The sequence below is a fragment of the Alligator sinensis genome, unplaced genomic scaffold (assembly GCF_000455745.1).
Source record: "Alligator sinensis unplaced genomic scaffold, ASM45574v1 scaffold154_1, whole genome shotgun sequence".
Lineage (NCBI taxonomy): Eukaryota > Metazoa > Chordata > Crocodylia > Alligatoridae > Alligator > Alligator sinensis.
In genome coordinates this window covers 1680019-1701389 of record NW_005842072.1, presented here as the reverse complement: position 1 = coordinate 1701389, position 21371 = coordinate 1680019, and the positions used below count along the sequence as shown (strand labels likewise).

The window sequence follows — 21371 nt, the reverse complement described above, 5'->3', positions numbered from 1 at the left end:
TGTTGGGTTGGGGGCGGGGTTTGTTTGGGTTTTTTTTACTTACCACAGACTTTCGAATGCTAACCCGTGGTTTTGGAATTGGTTTGGTGGGTTTGTTTTCAAAGCTTTCTGGAAGGGTTGAAGAATGGCCTCCTTTGCGTGCTTGTAGAGCAAGCTGATAGGCAACCTCAAATGCTTGTCCTAGTGTAAGAATTATTTCATAGGCTAAATTCTGGAACAATGGAAAAACATAATTTAAAATTAGTATTGCAGTGAATTAGCATTTATGATTGTTAATTAGGGACAATTTTGCATAGTGACAATTTTGCATAGTGCAGTTGTACCGTATATATGTAAAGTTTACACAAGTCAGTGTTGCTATATAAAGAAATTACAAATAGATCTGATGACTTGCTTGGTCTCTCCCATCTTTAACAGATATGACATAATGCACATGCCTCTGAGGACAATCAAAATACAATTTTGTGATAATGAAAGGGAGTTTCTTGCAAGGTTTAGTTTAATGACAAGACACAGAATTATGGGAGTTTGGTGAAATCACCCCTTCAGAATGTTGTTGTAGCCCTCATGGTCCAGGAAATGTCCCAGAAGCAAGGATTTTTCGGGATATCTTTTATTGGACAATCTGCCAATAACGCCCCCTGTGTTTCACAGGTAATAACTACCCCCTTGTCTAATGGTCTTCCTTTTCACTAACCAGACTGCCTACTCTATTGCACTTCTTTTATCTTACATTTTAATATTCATCCAAGTAAACTGTTTGCATCTATGCAGAACCTCATCCGTGATATATAGTTCAGCCTGCACCTGCTTCCCTCAGACCTGAGGAATGCACTTGACTCCTGAAAGCTTGTCCAAATGGTCTCCCAGTTGCACAGTTGGTCCAGTAGAAGATATCACAAAAAAATCCTTACCTCAGACCCTTCTTAGAACAATTTTATGCATACTGGCTTCCAGCTTGACTGACTCGTCCTCCAGGTACCTCCTGTTTTGTTCCATTGTTTCTTTAACATTCCACCCCAGCTCTACTTCAAGATTGATCTCCTGACCTGTCCTTCAGAATTGGCAGTCTGAGTCATTGTTTCCCAAGTCTAGTGTCTCAGAACATCTTGTGCTGTGTGTGCTATCACAGAATAAGTAACACTTTGAGAAAATCCAAAGGAAATTGTTAAAAGCAAAACCCCCGTGCTTCATGGGTATGCATGGTGGAAAATTGGTGCTATGGCAGTGACTGCCCTTCCTAGGGTTTATCTCATGTTGGAACTAGACAATGCACTTGAGTGATTATTTTCTAATTTAAAACTAGGCTACCAAAAGGCCCTGGGAAAGCACTGTAGAATATTGTGTAGGATATTGTGTAGGATATCTATGAATCTATGAATTGTGTAGGCTACCAAGCAAGCCAGATTTGTCAAGAGTAATCATTACTGGGTAGCAGAGTAACTGGAATGGTAGCAGTTCTTATTGAAAACATGAAAAATAGTTTACAACAAACACTTGCTGAAAAAGAGGTGTTACCTGAACTAGAATTAAGGATTTAGGGCAAGCATATTCTTTTTTGTTTTTGATCCAGGTAGAGTTAGTTCAAATCTGACCAAAACCCAAAGTGCAACTTTATGGTTTCAGCTTGCAACCATGATGGTTTCCATAAAAGTCCCACATGGTTTTGATACAAAGCCATGCATATTTTCTTGAAAAATTCATGAATTCTTCAGCTAACCTTGTTTAAGTGTGCTGTTTCTACCAAAGCCTGAAGTAATGCAAAATATACCTATGCATAAAATCTGCCCTTCATTAGTTACCTTCTATAATTTTATCCTATTACTTTACTTCAAGCCATAAGCTACATTCCCACAGTGGTCATGAAGGAACTTTTTCTCATGCTATAACAGCAACACACTTGAACAGTGGGGTGAAGTCAGCCCTGGTGTAAGCAAAAGCAGATCCACCGACTTTGGTGGAGCCGCATCTTCTGTAAAAAAGGGGACTAATTCCATGAGTTGTGAAGGTGCAGCTCCTAGCATAAATGATGTGATTAATTGCAAGATGGCCCCAGATTTGCATTTGTTTAAATCACAAAACTTTCTTATGAAAAATCCAGAAAGAAAATGCTTAACTTCACCACCTGGATGTGATCACCTGCTGTGATTGCCTCCACTACAACAGATTTCTCATGATTTCATACCATTTACATGGAAATAGTCTTCATAAATTGACAAGAGTACAGTTAACTACTTTAATTTGGAAATACTGGCCAAAATTCGATAGTGCTATGAACATAGCTTGTCAATGCAGTCCTCAACTGAAGCCTGAAGGGATCATTATGATGATTTAGTCTGACAATCTTCAGTTCATGAGTCACAGAATTGAAAGCCTTGCTACAGATGTTTAGAATAACACATTTTATAGCTCAAAATGGAGGGCATGTGCTAATGTTGCAACACCACTAAGCCTTCAGAGAAATCTTGCATTGCTGTAGTGACAGGAAGCCACTATACTGTCTCATCACATTGGATTAACTGTAATGAGAGAATAACTAGATTCATAGAGAATGAACTGACTGACTAACAGGGTATAACAACAGCTCAGAAAGCAAGGAAGCTTATAACTATGGTGCTCTGATAGTTCCTCTGACAGTTATACATACAAAGATCACTGGGACCCCCTGCACTAAACATTTGTGAGAGTGGATGGGAACACAGAATTTACCATACAGAGACCACAAGAAGGCCCTCCTGTTTGGATCTTTCCACCAATCAGGAGCTGGTGCAAATTATTTTGTTTTTTAGTTTGTTTATAAAGCATGATACAACAGCAATGACCAGCAAATATGTACTCCAGTGATTCTCACCAGGTTGCCATGGCACCCTGGGGTGCTGTGACAGCCTTTGAAGGGTCCTGCTGGGAGAGAGGAGGTAAGTGAGATAAGCTTGAGTTGCTAAGTACAAGCTTTTCCTGTAGTCTTCACCAGGTTCAAATAAACCAGGCATATGTGAATGAGAAGAACTAAACTAACTTTATTGTGGGACAGTAGGCAACTTCTACAGACCTTTGGTCTCACATTCTCTCTAATTTACAGCTACCATCTAACTGAGGGACCATCTCCCAATCCCCAACTCTTCTAAATGATAACTTTTATCACTACACTTCCCTGCCAGATGCCCTTCATCCTTCCCAGCCTCTCTTCAAGCAGGTAAACACTATAATAAATTCGTTTTTGAAATAGGATGTCACTGAATTCATAAGAGTTATAGAAGGATGCCTTGAATCTAAAAATATTGAGAACCACTGGGACAGTCCAGCAGTCAGACAGGCAGTGGTCATGTGATTACCGGGGGGTGGGGGAGTATGGTAAATATTTTTTGATATATCTTAGTAGAAATACTGCATTAACTGAATATTCTTAATGAAAACTAAAACATGAATATATAGATAAAGCAAATAGATGATGTATTAAGTTTGCAAAAGCCTTGAAACAAAAGGAAGAATGCAACGGAGTTAAGAGATACTGGATTTTGGTCATTTTTAAAATAAGAAAAGATATTTGCTGAAAAAAATATCTATAGGAAAAATACAAAAGATTTTTCATTTGAAGTATTTTCAGGTCAGGTAGTGGTCTATGTGGTCTACTAGTAGAGAGTGGGGTAGAAACTGCACAAGATTTCACTTGAGTTTCTACTGGACGGCTCCCTTGTTAAGAGCACTGGGGTAGGAGGCAGGTTTGTCCCCTGGTGGAATAACCTGGAGATTTGACACAGAAAATCAGTGGTTGCTCCAATATCTGTGCCAGTTATCTGCCTCCACACTGCCCTTTCAGGCTTTCGGGAAGAGAAATGAAGCTGCTGGAGCTACACTATTCTGTGTAGCCTTCCCCCTTCCCCTAGGGTGTCAGAAGAAGCAAATGAGTAATACTGATGCATGTCTATGACCTGAGAGCTTGAGGAAAATGGATTGTCTTGTTTAAGTTTGAGGCATAACACATCTAGCACAGCACCTAAGCATACCAGCCTGACCCAGTTTACTTGTAGTCCAACTGTGCTATTAGCATTTATAACTGTCATGTTACATTTTCACTGATTTATGCTGTGTGAAAATGTCAGTTGTTTTAAGGTGCCACAGACATTATCGCTGCTGCCTCATTGTATGTTTAAATGTTTAATGTTTTTATATTTTACTGTTTTATGCTGAAACCTCTAGGATATTTGAAACAAGAGCATGAGATTGTATATCCTTTAAGGTTTTGCAGACTTTCATATGAGGGATTTGCAAAATATTTTTAAAAATTGAGCTTTTGGCCTTTTTAAAATAATGTTGATGTATGGTAGGAACTGCAGAATGGGTTCTTGTTTTTTTCTTAGAAAAATCAGTGTCAGTTTTGGTCTTTCCTGATTTTATTGGAGAAAATTCTTGGAATCCCAAGGAATTTTCCTTCAAGATCATCTTAAAAGAAGGGCATCCGTGAGGAATGTGATAAGATCTTCCATTTGTGCCAGGAACTGATCTTAATGCGTGTTGGCAAAGCCAACCAAGAAGACAGCAGACACTTACAGAATCTGATTAAAACATCCTTCTATTGCTATGTGGGATTCTTCCCATTCAGAATGTCATAATTTTTGTAGTTCTTAGTTGCAGCAGAGTTTTCAAGGGCAGACAAGAACTGAATTTCTAATGCTAAAGAGCATCAAGAACTCATTTTAAGACCAAAAAAAAAAAATCAGAGCTACCTTAATCTACCATAAAGGAGCAGTAAAATAGAACAAATCCACTTTCCCCTTTAAGGTCACCTGAAACATCCTTCTCTTCTCCATTCCACACAGACCCTAATCCTCTTTGAACATTCAGTGCAAGAGCAGCGGGAAGGAGGTTTCAGGTGCAAGTTCGGTCCTTAGCATGAATTGGAGCAGGGGGCTATTATAATTAATGCCAGTTGCCTGTTATAGGAGTTGTTACAGCAGCCAGGGAACAGCTAAGCAAAACAATATTTTGAGCGTGCACCCTGTAGTGAATTTGGGATTAAGTAGAGGATCTGCCATGGTGGCTTTTTGGTTGCTGGAGGACCCCTTGAGACGGGAAGAAATCTTTCACTAGAACGTCGAGTCATTTAGGGCTGCTTTGTACTTCTGAACGGGCACAAAGCCGCCTTTATGAACTAATGGACTCACTTGTAAACTAATCTTTAAACCAGATTCTTTTTTGGGGGTGGAGAGTGTGAGGGGAGGTATTTTTATGCAAGAACATTACTCTATAGTCATGTACTTGGGTGCATACAGCTAGTATGTCTACAGCACTCAACTACGATTCCAGGCAGTGTTGTGCTGGGAGAAGCCATCCTTGGTCCATGTTCACTACCTCCTGCACATGAAGTGGTCAAGCCACCATGGCACAGGGTTTTGTGTGTGCCTCTTTGCAGAGAGCTTTCCCAGAGTCACCCCAAACCCTAAATATCAACTCTATTTGTAGCTTGCATTGTACTTCATTGCATTTAATTTGAATTCTGTTCTGCAAAAGTGTTTGATAGCTTCAGGTTTTTTCGTTTTGTTGTTTTTTGGGGAAATTTTAAGGAGACCTGAAGTTCTTTTTTTTTCTATTACTTTGTCAGCATGCAATTTAGTTTCTGTTGTCACACTATATATACCTACACGTATAAATCGATATAAACGTGAATCTTCTACTGACACTGCTAGATTCACATGGAAGAGCTGTCATGGTGTGCATGGGTATGTGACTTTTCTGCAAATATTCACAAATGTGGTATGTAGCCTACACTGCACTGTTCTAGGGGCAAAAACATCAAGTTAGCATAGGAACAAAAAAGCATTTGACTTTAAACAGAATGGAACTGAGGTATATGTAAGTTGTGCACATGTAGGTATTTTTTTCTTGGAGGTTTCATTGGAAATGATATACCCAGAACAACAAAAACACAACACAAAAAGAATATCTGAATAGGCAGCACCCTGATGGGAACTATGTAGCAGGAGAATACTATGTGAAGACAGTCGGACATTAAAAGCTATTGGTACAGCTTAAAATAGCCATTATAAATGCTTGGGGCATTATGCACAACCCCTAAGGTGAGGAAAGTGAGCAAAATGCTGAAATTACTCCTGGATCACTAGTCTTCACTTGACAGGCAAAGAGACATGAATTACAGTTACTATACCTGGGATTATAAATGTGTGTGTCTGCATATGATGATTAGGTTTATGGATGAAATACAATCCATGGTAGCTATTCAGGAACATTGCAAAGGATTGGGAAAACCAATAATGCAACTTGATTTAATCAGGCCAGTCCTAGCAGGTTCTCATCATTAATATCCCCCTCTTTAATTAATAACCCAGCAGCTTGTTGACCAAGGCCTTTCTAATTTTTAAATAGTTTTAAGTTTGGTTCTATTCCCTATCTGCATTAAAACCATAACAGAGACATGTGAACTAATAAAATCATATAATCAAAATGCTAAACTTCCTTCTAAACTTCTTGCAATGATTGTAATTAAATTTAAACTTTCTATATACTTTCCTGTTCAGCTAGGTTGCTCCATCTTCAGAGCTACAGAAAAAGTAACCTGCTGAGGTATATCTTAAGTAGTCCTGATCTAACTTCTTTGCATCCATTGGAGGAAGCTTCAGGAATTAAATATACAATATGCTGTGTCAAAGAAGTATACACATTTGTAAGACAAACAACACAAGAGGAATTTCAGCTTCTACTGTGTAATGCATATTTATTTATTTTGTACTGCAGTAGCAAGAGCTGTAGGGACTCTTGTTGGATATAAGATTTAAGAGCTGAAGGCAGGGAGAAAACATCTTTTGCTGCCACTTCTGACCTGGCCCTTGTTGCAGGCCACAAATCTCCACTTCACTTGGAGCGCCCAAGCTGCTTGTAATTCCTGTCTCCACCGATCCCCTCTCCCCAGTGGCAATGAGGGCGGCAAATTCTGTGGTGAGGGTAACACAGGTACAAGAGCATAGTGCAACTGTATGCCTCTGATCTTCCCTGTGCTGCCTTTGGCAGGATCCAACCTCTTCACAGACTGGATGTGGCTTTGGGCTGAAGGCTGACAACCCCTGCTGTAAGGGGTAAAGTTAAAACCCTCAAAGCTTTAAGCTGCCACTTTGGCTTCTCTCCAGAGAAATTATATAGCCACAAGACAAATTTTGAAAACTTTATAGGTTAAGGCTTGAAAAGTCACTGCTAGAATAGAATTTTCAAAGGACCCAAACCTGCTTTCCTTGTTCACTAGAATTCCTGCTGGCTTCACAAGGAAAGACGCATGACGTGCAACATGAAGCAGAGGGACACTTGCACATACTTTTAACAACAACAGTGTTTCTTATTAAATCCAGTGGTATTGTTCAAAGCTACAATAAGAAGAAAACTGCAAGGCTGTGCACAGATCTTTGTTTGCGCTGCTATGTTTCAAACCACTTGAGAAACTGTGATAGCTAGTTACCATGGTGTCCTCAAGACCTCTTGAGATATGTATGGAGCCTTGTAGTTTGGCTAATTGTGTGGTTTCTTAAATATGGAATTCAAGTATTAATGGATAGGAGTATTTACTTTCCACAAATTAAACCAGATAAAATGTATTATGTAACTCTTCATACACATTTGGTATCTTCAGCTTTCCTATTTTGTGACTTGTAGCACTTACCATAAATAAAAAGCGCACATACTTATTTTTGCGCATATAATGTACCCCAGAATATTACACACACCCATTTTTGAAGGACCCCACAACAGGAAAAAAAAATCTCACGTTGGAGTAGTGAGTGCCAGAGGTCTGGAGGCTGCCTGCTGGGGCCAGCCCAATCCAGCACACCAGCACCAGGGCCACAAAGCACAGTGGGACATGATTCAACATGCTACATAGTAGGCCCCAATTTGGGATGCAGTTTTTGGGTCCAATCCTGCACATTGGCTCTGGGGCCCTGCACAGTCCTGACTTGGACTGCTCACTGGCTCTGGAACAATGTGCTGGGTCCAGGGCTGTGTGCTTGGTTGGATCTGGTGCACTGAGTCTATCCATGGACCAACTTCAACTGCAGTCCTGATCCAGCATGCAGTGGGGAAGGCGGGCTCCTCCCAGGTCCAGAAACTTGGCAGCAGAGGGGCAAAGGGGGAAAGGGAAGTAGTGATGGTAGTGTTAATTGCCATGGCTCCTAGAGCTGCAGCAATTAATGCTGCCGCTGCTCCAATACTTCCCCCCCAAATTTCCAGACTCATAGGGAGTCCTTTTCCTCATACATAATGTGCACCCCAATTTTCCCCAGCTAGTTTTGGGGGGGAAAGGATGAAGGTTATATGCAAAAAAATGGTAATTTCTAGAAACAAGGAGCTTGATATTGCAAGCTGTTGATTCTGTCCTCACTCAGTAAAATGGCACAGTACCAAGAATTGTTGAAAAAAGTAAAGCTGGAAGATCAAAGGTCCTCTTAACCCTTGCAGCCCATGGCATTAACTTGGTTAAAATGCACCAGTTTTTGTAGCCCATGGTGGAGACTGGAGTGATGTGATTAGCATCATGTCTGGTCACTTGACGCTTCAACCAGATGACCACCTTCCCATTTGCAGCTGGGTCAACTGCAGGTGGCCTTTGAATTCTGGAGCTTGCAAGATGCCTTAACCACCCTACTACTGTGCCTCTAAGGGGATGTTAAGAGACCATCCTGTCCATCCCTCCACACTGAGGGGGGATAATGTGCAGTCCCACTGACTTCAACAGGATTACTTTCAAACTTTAGGTTAGCTTAAGTGACCACTACTTTGCAGGACTGAGCCCAATTTAGGAAGAGTACATCAGTTAAACAGTTTTGTGTAGCATGCTGGGTTTTTTTTTTTCAAAAAAGAGTAATTAAGATTGTTACTTCTTTCTAAATTCCCTGAGGTTTCTGTGGAAGCGACCAAGCCTGTGATAAAAGTAATTGCTTATGAGGCAGTCCCCTACACAGCAAATTAAAAGAATTGTATGGTAGGGTTGTGAAGAGAGCCATTTGCCAAACCTAAAATTGGAGCTAACAGCTGAAAAACAACATGCAAGTTGTTCCAGAGGAAACATGATCTTAAAATAAAGGAGTGAAGGGAATCCTAGGGACCTCAAGGGCCACCTAATCTAACCCCTTTCACTGATGTAGGATATACTGTTTCTAAATTGTTCTAGAAAGCTGCATATTCTGTTAGTGAGTTAATCTCAGAGAGAATTTTTGCTCTCTTACAGCGGTATCACTCCATCACCTGCCAGCCTCATTTGAAGCATTTTGCTCTGTTACATGTGCATCATCTTTAATTATTTTGTACTGGGAACATTTAATAAAAAAAGTAATAGCCTCTATAAACTGACCACGTCAAATGCAGTGAATACATGGCAGTAGTGGTGGTTAGTCTTCAAGTCTTTAGTGATGTAGGCAAATGTTGAGAGGTCTTCAGGATCTTGTGCAGCACAAGAAATGTTGCGGATTTCATGTTCAGCAATAATATTCTGCAAAAAAACAATAAAACAAAAAAAAACAAGACTGTTTCCCCCCATAATCATATGAGTTAAATTCAGATGCTTCTCAAAGACTGACTTTTCTGTGTTTTAAAATTTTTTTTTACTCTCTGTACTAAAATATTTCAAGAAGTATTGAATCTTTAGTGTGATTTGTTGTTCCGAGCCACGGTGTTCGGGTAGCCCCTTGCTTGCTGTCGCTTTCAGTGTTTAGGCTGTTGGTGTTTAGGCACTCCGGAAGGCTGGTGCTCGCAAGCAGCCTTCCTGAGTCCGGGTATGATGCAGAAAGATTGATTTGAATTCATGTTTGGTGGTAAAAGCTCAGAGAGATTTATTGTCACTCAGACAGTACACTGGCTGGTCTGTTTAGCAGTCAGTCCAACTCAATAAAACTGCTGGGACAAGATAGTAACTCCCTGCATTAAATATGCTCCCCTACACAGAAGCAAACAATGCAGCACCCCTGTTTATACCCCAAATGTCCAAGCTTGTGTGTAAAGGCATATCTAACCTTCTATCCTGTTATCTATTTCTATTTGTCTCTTTGCCAAGCTCATACCTGGCCCCTTTGGTTCGTCCATTATCTCCGCACCTGCACTCATTAATTTTCCTTTAAACCTACTGCTCCTTTCTCATACCAGCTTTTCTGCTTGTTAATGAATTTTTACATCTCTTCTCAGTTCATCCAGAGGTCACCAAAGCCTATTCTTCCCAGGCTCCTTTTCAGTGCCTTAGCTTAACTGTGGCTTAGCATAACTATGACAGTTTAGCATAACCGGAAGTCCAACATCAGCAGGAGGTAGCAACCCCCAGCATGGGTACCAGAGCATAGCATGCAAAGGCATTTTGGTTGGCATGTGCGCCTGGGGGCAGATGGCAGGGAAGGGGCTGGGGCTGTGCTGCCACAATAAGGATTGGGCCCCTCATGGCTCCCCTGCCATCCACCCTGGCACACCAACATCTTACAAGTCAAGTCTGAGGGTGTTTTTGGTACCCTGCCTGAACCCTGTCCTATATGTTTAAAACATCCCACACTCAACTTCTTGCATTGACCACTGAATTCTGACCCCTCCACTGGCATCCCTCGGGACTCTTCAGAAAACTGCAAAATATTACACTTTTTCCTATAGTTCTGTCTGCCTTTGCAAATAAGAGTCCTGCACAATTTACACATCCTGAGACAGAGGCCTCTTTCCTGGGAAGTGGCTGGGAGAGTGACTGAGTTAGACAGTATTAATATTCTGTTCCTACATTTCTTGATACCATTGTTTGTATTAATAATCAATATCTTGTACCACGGCAGCCAAAATGTAATGGCTCAAGGCACAGCATACCAGATGCTTGCTGTAACTGTTTGCACGTCTGACTGAATTTCTTTAAACTCATCTTCCAACTCAAATAAAAGAATAAAATTACTAACCATAGTATAGAAGTTAAAGTCATTTCTATTAAAGTGAGAGCTAGCAGCCTATCTCAGTTTACTGCAAACAACATTGTGTAAGAAGGAGAAGAAGAAATTAAACTGTTTATGTAAAGAGGAATACTACTTGTAATAGCCAAATTGAAGTATACCATACTGCATACTGAGCATATTTTGTATGCATATTATTGAGGTAGGATGGCCTGCCTGACGTATTTAAAGTTCTGAAGAAATTATGAATATTTATCTACGTAAAATACCTATATAATAACCCTTTTTTGGCTAACAGAGCCAGGAAGACAAGAGAAGGAGACTGCATTACTGCTTTAGATTTAGACCCTGACTTAGCAAAGCATATGCCCAATATGATTTCCTGAATAAGGGTGGCTTTAGTTGTGTGTTTACAGGCTTTGCTGCATCTCCAGATACAAAACTGTCTTGCTCCCATGTGACATCTCCACTGCATTCAAGTTAGAGGTCGCTTCAGGCAACTCAGCAAGATCTTAGCAATACATATAATATCTATAGAATCAAAGTCTAGCAGATCTATAGCTAGTTTGCTGGGTTGCTAACATTTATGCAAATTAAAGGCATCTTTGGCACATCTCGCTCTTTCTTGTTTATAGAGAGAGTATACCTCACTTGGTCATTTGAGTCTCTCTCATTCTGCCAAGATGCAACCTCCCCCTCATACATACTTGGCAAGTGTTCTGAAAAGAATATTAATATCTAATTGAGGAAATAATGACTGAATAAAATCTGAATGAAAGGGCAGCATTCCAGGTTTTTTGTTTCAAATTATGCAAAAGTCCAAGATAAGGACATTGTAACTGAAGACAACATAATCCTCTTAATCTTAAATTGTTACAGAATATATTATTTCTATATAATGTACTATTCACAGAAGATCACAAAATCAGAGATTATACCTTAACGGACAATACTTTGTAAAGAGCTTTATACTTTAACAGTCACTTGATTTTGATATTTTAAGCAAAATACAGCAAGTTCCCCCCCTCCCCACCCCCCCCCCCTTTTTTTTTTTTTTTTTTTTGTAGTGCCTTTATTCACAGTTTGGGAACTGCTGGATTAGATAAAGATTGTTATCGCTTACTAAGAAGCAAGGATTTAGTTACCCACAAATAACATTTGATACATTGCCATATGATGCTATGTTAGTAATCTTTCACTTAAAGATGAAAAAGAATTCAATTTAGAACTGTATGGAGGACTGATCCCCAGACAACACTCACCTCATTTCACTTGCTATACATGTGAAAATAACCTCATTTCAGAAAACGATTTCCTAAAAACCATGCATCTCTTTATGACCCTGGCTCCAATATTGAATAAACCTATACTGAAATAGGGCTGTGTATAGAAAATTATAGGACGCTGGCAGACTTTTAACTTCATAATCAAGTAAAGTTTTGTAACTTATATTGAATTTACTTTAAATACAAGTACCAATCATAAATTCCTAGGAGCCAAATGTAACTGCTAAATTCAGTTTATATGTAGTACTCAGAGTTTCCAGTGATTATTTCTACAGTAGAAACAAATATCCTTGTGGCACAGAGTTTGCTGTTGTGGGGTGCACGCCTCTGGCACGGGCCAAGGGTGTGTAAGGTTCCGTCTCCACAACCTTACCAGCTCTGAAAGAAGCAAGACTGTGGCTCAGATGGTGACTTTTAAGAATTACAGTTATTGTAAAATAGCTCCTCTTCCCCCTTCCTGAATTGTCTCAGAAGCTTCATTTTTCACAAAGGCAACTTAGCAAAATTGGTTGTCCAGGAACTAGAGTTATATGTGACCAAGAGAGAAATGGGAAGAGAGTTTTTCTAAATCCAGCAAGGCTAATTACAGACAGTCAAAAAGCCCAAGGCTGAATCCATTCAGCCTTTGCAGGTTAGTCTAAACTACACAGATTAAACTGACTAACAAGTGAACAGACAGTTACTTTTTACAGCCACATGCCTGCAGTGACTCAGGCCAGGAGCCAGGGGGCAATACAGCATGACTCTCTGGCATATAGCCAGCATGGGCTGTGTTTCTTCCTCTTCCTGCTGCCCCTGAGGTGTCTTGGATTTGCAGTCCAAAATCACAGTAGCAGGACTCTGCAGGGTTGCTTATCACTTCCTCTTCCTATTTCCAGGTGCCTCTGGGATTTTTAGTCCACAGTCATAGCCAGCAGTAAGTTTAGCAGGGCAGGGCAACTCTGTACTTGGGGGAAGAGGGGTTTAACCCCCCGTTCCTTGCCCCAGACCCCAGCTGGCCTTTGCCAGAGCGGGGATGGGGTGCAGTCCCTGCCTTCTGCTAACCTCCCCCCCCTCCCCCCACCAACCCTTCTCTGCTGGAGCAGACAGCCCAGCCCAGCCCAGGCTGGAAAGCATGCTGGGGGACTGTGATTTAACTTTTACCAGGAAGGGGTCTGGGACAGAAGTTTCATACACTGATTTGACCCAAACCAGTTAACTCTGATAAACCTGGTTGAATGTAGTATCTTAAACCAGTTTCAGCCATTTTGACACTGGTTTATGTGCATTGAACTTCTCTTCTGCTATAGGTTTAAACCAGTTTCTGATGACTGGAACCAGTTTATGTGTAACTTCTGTCCCTAGTCTAGGAGACTGGACTTTGACTTGGCACCATTAGCCACTGATACAGCTTTCCTGGAATGAGTTCCGAGTCTTCCTTTGACCTGAGACCCCATTTTATCATTATATCTTAAGAGTACAACATTTATTAATTGGAAATGGCTTTTCTCTTAAATGCTGTGGATGGTGTGATCTATGAAATATCCTCTATGCTTGGAAGCCCTTGGCCTGAGCTACTCTATAAAACCACTCTCCTTTCCAAAGTTTAAGCTCCTCTTAAAATTCATTTCTAATGTAACACGAACATTAAACTGACTGGCTAGGTTAAAGAATAAGAAGTGACGGTATGTAGGCCAGATCGACCAGTGTGGCATGGCTACTCAGCAGGCACAAAAAAACCCAGTTAAAAATCCTACTAAACTGATCAGAAAAGCTGGGCTGATAACTGCCTTTTGTTGGACTGCATGTTAAATTTTAGCTATTATTGCCATTCACATTAATTTATGTAGATTATCTTTTCTTGTCATTTTAGAGGTCTGCAAGGGGGGAATCCTCTATAAAATATTGATTTGGCAAATATTAATTTTGCTGAGCATCAAACTATCCCCCCTTTCAGCACAACGTTCTCCTGACTCTCAACGTAAGCCATTGCAAAAACATAATGGAAGAAACCTAAACAAAATGCAGATATAGCTGGACATGGCAGGATGAAGAAATTATGAGAATCAAATCAATTCTGGAGAAGCTGTTGTTGCAGTTCAGGGAGGCTGATTGCTAGTACCATTAAAGCCCACAATCCCCATTGTAGGTAGGAGCTTGAAAGAGGACCTACCTGCCTGTTTATGTGGCTGAAGGCTGATCTTGTATAAAACCCCAGAATTACTGTACTTATTGGGATATGGAAAAGCAACTGTTTTGTTTTTTTGAAAGACAGAAAATATAGGCTTTCTGCTTGTTTAACATACCGCTTTGGACAGAATATGTTGGAGGATTCTGTGGAGGGGAGAGGGGGCATTCTGCCAAGCTCTTTTTGTCATGAGCTTCCTTTTTGATAGAAGAGGGCTGGACAGAGCTCCCTCCAGAACTGCCATCAGTGTCACTCTATTTGTCTATCAGAGTGGGTGACAAAAGCATTCTAGTAATTTAGAATAGGAATGACTAAAAGGGGAACTTGAAACCCAAAGCCTGGCCCCCATCCCATATGGCTTTGTGCTCTTACTAGATAACCCAACCAGTGCAGTGAGGAAAACCATTGGATAGCCAAAGAGTATACATACCTTATTCGTTGCATCAATAAATTTGACTCCCTTGTAAGAGACTGATAGAACAATAGTAGGTACTTTCTTCATTTGCTCTGTAGACTTCTAAAATAAACACGAGGGAGTGTTAGAACTGTTTGTGTTTCAATGGCAAGTGCAGCATGTCTAATCCCCCCTTCTCTTCTGTAAAAATATACATGAGTTATACAAAATGTACTTAATTTAAATATTTGACTCTCTCTGTTGAGTTTTACTGTGCTTTGGGCTTTTGAAACAGCTGCCTTATAGTTATGAATCTGAAAAGAGCTTCACAGCTAGTTGAGGAGGATGAGAAAATACTACTCCCTTTTCCCAGCTCCACAGGAAAGAAAAAAGGAAATCAGTGTACCACAGAAACTTAAAAAGGAGGCAGTCATATAATCAAAGATTTCCTACAATGAATGTAGGTTTCAGCAATCTATCATTCTCTTTATGTGCTGATATGCCCCATTCATCTCAGATCCCCCTCCCCAGCCAAGCTGTACCACTTTGGTAGTTTTCCTAGAATACATAACATGAACACACTGTGTATTTGCTGTAGGACTGGATGTGGCGGGAGTTGTTATAATCTGTTGTTTAAAAAAATAAATCACCTCCCAAAGGGTGGCTTTGTAGCTCACTGAGCTTGCTATATCTGCCAGTCCAGCACTATACTTTGTACTGTCTTGCTCTAAGCAATTTTCTAAATGTGGCTTCTACTGGGACCACTTTACACACGAATTAAAGTATAGGGCCTATCCTGCTTTGTTGATGAACGTACAGTTCCTGACATCTTCTTTGTAAGCCTGTTTTATTTTTGTGCTGTTAAGGTTCCTAAATACCCATGAAAATGACGCATACAGTTAAGAAATGACCTGCCCAAGTAGAATGGACATCGTGTTTGGCTATAAACTAAGGAATTTAATCATCAGACTTTTTGGAGAAAATGTTGAAGGGTGAGCGGTGTAAGTGTATTAAAAATGAAGTCAAACATATGTAGCTCCACAGAAACTGACTTTGAATTTTAGTAAGGAAGTATGAGTAAGAACATTTTTCCATGCAACACCTGCATAGGCTAGATTATAGTCCAGCAGATGGCTGGTAAATCAGATACAGATACTGCCCCTTTTCCACAACAGTATGACAGGGAATTACATTTTCTTGAGAAGAAAGCATAAATTCAGCTGTAGTTTAATTATGCAAGTAAGAACAGCAGAATCGGAGAGAGAACAAGCAAGCAATGGCAAGAATTGAACAGAATAAATTCCATTATTGATACAATTGTATAAACTTAATAAGAAACATAAACAGCATAGATAGAAACTTGGAAATATACAGTATCTAGAAATAATGGTCCAAGATCATACTGCATTTCTAAAGTATTTGAATGACTAATAATCATGATCCTATTTCTCCCTGCATAGGAGCCACAAAGCCAGTAAGCTGCAAATATTCTTTATGCAACTCTCTCTTAGCCAAGAAGCAAGAAAAAAACAAGTCTGTGACAGGGGGAGATCTGGATTATGGCCCCTGCTCTTAATGCTATTTCTGCATGTTGCCTTAGTCACTGGATAAAATTATATAAACAGCACTGGGAATGGGGGCTACAACCTTCCTTCCCAAGTGAGTGCTCTCTTCACCGAGGAACAGAGTCAGGTGCTATCATGGATGCTGCCCTGGCTCCTTCTGATTTTTGCATTCCTTTCTGCCTGGTAGCCTAGATTCAGCAGACAAGAGGATGCTTTCAACCGCTCCTAGCCCATGGTAGTTAGGGCAGTTTCCTGGGAAGCTGGAAATATGGATCCAATTGCTCTCTGAGTAAGTGGCCAGAACTTAGAGCTGTATAACTCAGGTCTGCAACTTCTTTGGAAAGTATCCTAACTGCTAGGCTAGAGGGCAAAATGTGGATGGGTCAACCTCCTTCTGTTGGGCGACCTTGATAGAACAGGATCGTAATCCTGAGGTGAGCTGCACAGTTCTAGGGCTAGTGGCAGCAAAGTCTTAGATGTCTCAGAGGCAGAATAGAATATGGACCAATACATCTGGGAAATAAGTAGGGCTGACAGTAGATAGCATGAGGTTGAAGGAGGGAGCCAGTGATTAGATCTTCTATCTAATTGCATCTTGCTTCCTCAGGAACCAAACAGGACTATACATTTGTGCTAGCCAAACAAAATTTAAAACTATATGTCAAGGCTAAGGTTAACTGTCTCTGATGATCTATTTTAAAGTTAACTCTCTCTTAATGTATTTATAAGAGAACGTTGTATCTCTTAGTAACAACTTGTGACAGACTTAATAGGGAAGTCAGGTGCCATTTTATATGGATAAAGATAATGTTAACAAGAGCTAGATTTTTTTTTCATTAATGAAAGCTTCTGGAGAATGAAAAAAAATCTGCGTCAAGACAGTAATTCCAGCTGCATGCATGTGTGCGCACACACATGTACACGCATACACGCACGCACGCACGCACACACATTGTGATGGGGACAATGAGTGCCTGTCAATGGCATGTGTTTGAATAAATTTAAAATATAAGCCTTGCTATAAAACTCAATGGCAATTCACAAAAAGCATAGCAGTGAATGTGTGAAATCTCTGGTATCCCTATCAGACCAGCAACCAACACACTCAGCAGACACTGAGTTGCAGACAAAATATTCACAAATATGACAATACAGATTGAATGATCTATCATGCAACCCAACAATCATCTAGCTTTTGTCCTTTTCTTTCTATCCCAACAGCTAACTCTTTCATTTGGAATGCCTCTGTCTCCCATCCTGATTACTGAAATTTCCTCTTCTTTGGTCTCCCTAACAATAATATCTACCCCCTTTTCTACCCACACAAAACCAGGCAACTACGTTCTTTGCCCATTCATCCAATTGTGTCATCTTTGCTTTGAATTTCTTTGCAGGTTTCCCTTCCTTGCCCATATCAAATTCAAACTTCCTGTCCTTGCCATAGCAGATCTGCATAGCTCTGTCCACTTTATTTATCCATCCTAGCTGTTTCTTTCACTTGTCTCCTTGCTCTGTCATTGATACCAATTTTGACACAACATTAGTCTATCTTGCACATGCGTCCCCCACTCCAGCTCCCCCCGCTCAATGTGCCTTGAACTCCCCCTTCCTAATCTGCTCTATAAACCTCTATCCTGGCTGCATTCAATTTTCTCCAAACACTGTTTTAAACTACATAACTTAGGTGATCTGATATAACCAGGGCTAGACTATATTTTTAAAACAACAGCAGCACAGGCCAGTCTACATGAGATGCTGACTGTGCAGTCGTTTAGTACTTGTATAAACAAATATGATGTCTCATAAGGATATTCAGTCACAAGCGCTGGGCATTTGCTCTGGGTAACAGTGGAAAAATATACAGTGCATAAGGAGGACTTACTGTACATCAGTTGATCTCTGGTAACTTTTATGGGTCTGCTCTAGCCCATTCTAAGTGGAACCTAAACTAGGACAGTTTACTTGTGAATGAAACAATGGCTAAGTTATCCTAGTTTAACTTCCACTTACCAGAGATGAATATCTTCAGGGACCATTTGTGATTTGCCATGGGTTGTCTGCCAGGTGATTACTGTCTCCTGGGAAATGAGCCAACATGGTTACGCCATGTTACCGGTACTGCAATCAAAACTGAATAGCCTCTAGGCCAGAAGAGGGCAATTATTTCAGCTGGTGGGCATTAGAGTGAACTGTCGAGGGTCACTCGCACAAAGTCTTTCAGATGATATCATTTTAACAAGTTATAAATAAAAAACAAATGAAACTAAAAATCAAACATCTATAACATTTCAATTTTGTTTAAAACAATGTCATCCTTGTTTATGTTTTGAGTAGCGTACTTAGAGGTGATTGTATAATAGCTCAAATAAAGTCTTACTCTTGTATATTGTGTGGGGGGGTTGGTTACGTGGGAGTGGGCGCTTCCAGCTTGTTCACTATCTGTCATGATTTTCACTATGGAGTTTCAAAGGACAGGTAAGAAGGTGAGTCTGCACACTTAGATGTTAAGTCCCACATCTTTCAGGGGTCCAGTCTCTTTCATTTGTAGATGGACCAGGTAGGTTTCCACACTTGTCTGTAATGTGTCCATGATCAAGAAATTTGTCAGGGAGAGCATGCTGCCTCCTCTCCTTAGGATTTTCAGGTTCAAGATATCAGATTGACTCTGTAACATTATGACATTATACTGCAACCTTCCTGTCTGTTCAGTGTCTCAATGGGAAGCAGATGAAATTCAGGGCAGCTCACAGGTCAACTCCTAAAAAATGACATCATATATGAACACCAGTATATGGCCTTATACTCCATGGCCAATCTGTACTGTAAGAGTAGCCTGCTTCCTGGGTTATTTCTGTTTTCTTTTAATGCAATATCTACCACAAAATGCATTCATAATCCCAGGAGCAGGGGTAGAGCCCAGGACTTCCTCTCCCAGATGAGTGACCTATTAGGCTACCAAGTCACAGTCCCTCTTGCTTGCTCCCTTTTAACCCTATGAATCATTAATTCTTGGATGCACAGTGACCCCACTTTCATAAGAAGTTATGGCACTCTCCTGGATAAGGCCTCTGACCAGCAGCCATTATAGAAAAGGTGAGCACCTTTCCTCCTATGACAACAGCAGAAAATCGGCTCAGGGTATTGAGCTTTGTACGGGATTTAATGCCATGTAGGCGTTAACCTAACATATTTGGCTATTTCAGCTGTTTCAATTTAGGTAGTTTCACAAAAAGTCTCATTTGGGTGTTTAGTATACCAATCCAGAAAAGACCCCAGTGTGTAAAAATCCTAATGACTCCAACATAGCCTTTGAATCTTTTAGGGAATGTTCTTCAGTTGAAGGACTCCTTCCTTTTAAAAATATAAGCCCCCTGTACTTGCAAACCCTAAAAAAGACTCGTGACGATGATCAACCTTACATCTGCGTCTGATGAGGCTGCAATCCTGTTTTAGTGACCACTAAGCCCTTTTGTATAACTTTCATTTCTTTCCTGTTCTTCTATAGGATCTTCATCAGAAAGGGAGATATTCTCTATATTTGAGAAAATATATTTTGTGAAGACGCACATTACGCATTACCCAGAGCTGAACTGACCTATGTTTTGCACTCAAAAAAGTTTAATTTTTATGATCTTTGTCCTGGCATTTTCTGCTGCACTACAGATATGGATTGGTATCAAATATTCAAAACCCTTCAAGAGACCCTGATATTCTGTATCTTTTTTCCCACCCATTTATGTGTGGGAAGAAAGGCCAGGGTCTGTCAGTGTCATCTAGCTGGCTCAAGTATGTCCTTGTTCATGGGAAAAACAATTCTAGGCTGAAGTTATGCCATGAATATCAAAAAGCATGAGGGACGTACCTCTATTTGTGTCACTGTCCATGTTGTTTGCAATTCAGGATAGGAGATCCTGGAATGCCTTGAAACTGTTAGCTTATGGGGTATGAACTGATATCACTCCCTCATCAGGCAAAGATGATGAGATCAGGTTTGCTGCTGACAGTCTCCTATCTCCAGCATCTGGGATCCAATGTCAGAGTGGTGCTGGAGGACCTGCCCAGTGATGCTGTTACAGAATGATATCATCCTGTTTTCTTCCTAAGCACATGAGGAGGACCTTAGGGAATCATGAGGCTACTGAGGCAAGGCAGCATGCCATAAGGGTACTGGATCAGTTGGGGGTGGATGACAGCCTCAAAGCAAAGCTCTTAGTGATAAAACTTGAGTTTTAGGGAATAGACATTCCTACTCACTGCTAGGGAGAAGGAATAAGCTGATGGCAGACAAGCAGAACTCTTGAAACTGGTGCTCTGGCCTATGAATTTGTTCTGATATCAGTTACTGCCCTGGAGCACAGGATATTTTTGGAGGGGATCTTGATGTTTTTGTGAAGCTTGGCTTCTGATTGGCTTTGTCACTGGCACCGAGAACAGTACTGGAATGCCTTCATCCTATTTTGCTCCCATGATTTGAGGGCAATAGCCTTGAAGAAAAAATATCTTACGTCTTTCTTATGGTGCTTCTTCTTTCTCATGGTGCTTTGAGCCATATTTAGGTCTCATGTGACACTTCTTCTTGGAGTCACCCTTCTGTATTAGGAACATAAATGTTAGCTCCATTGTTAAGGCTCCTGATGCCAAGGTAGTGAGCAAAGTTACTGGTGCCTCTTGGATGGTGTCCTATCCATTGACTTTCTTTTGCTGCCCTGTTTCAGGGTATGGTATCTCTTTGGAGAAATACTGATTGATGCAGGTTTCCATTTCTGTTGTCAAGACCTTTGCATCCACCTGTATTGCTCAAGCAGAAGTTACCTGAGTCCAGCATCCTCAGACTAGTAAATTCTGGAAGAAAATAGTCTGTACTCCAAACATTTATCCAGGATGTAGCTCTTTCCAAGTCAGAAGAGATGCTGATATATCTCTTAGTGAGTGGGATGATTCTATCACGGGGTGAGCAGGCTTTGAATCCTTGCTGCTTAGAGTCTGCCATGGTGGTTGGCACACAGCAGTTCTCCCCAATGCCCAAAGGATTGGAATTCAATTCCAATTTAA

The 21371-nt window shown here is 40.6% G+C and overlaps 1 protein-coding gene across 6 annotated transcripts in view; it reads right to left on the bottom strand.

The window, feature by feature from the left end:
* The window catches only part of LOC106722201 (ankyrin repeat and sterile alpha motif domain-containing protein 1B-like), a 64111-nt gene that overhangs the window by 1986 nt on the left and 40754 nt on the right, over window positions 1-21371 (bottom strand). For all 6 annotated transcript variants that reach the window (XM_025204207.1, XM_014519960.2, XM_025204208.1 and 3 more), the window contains 3 exons: window positions 14791-14877; window positions 9350-9487; window positions 44-211 (listed from right to left, as the gene is read on the bottom strand). In XM_025204207.1, coding sequence (XP_025059992.1) covers window positions 44-211; window positions 9350-9487; window positions 14791-14877 — 393 coding nt within the window. The remainder of the gene's footprint in view (window positions 1-43; window positions 212-9349; window positions 9488-14790; window positions 14878-21371) is intronic.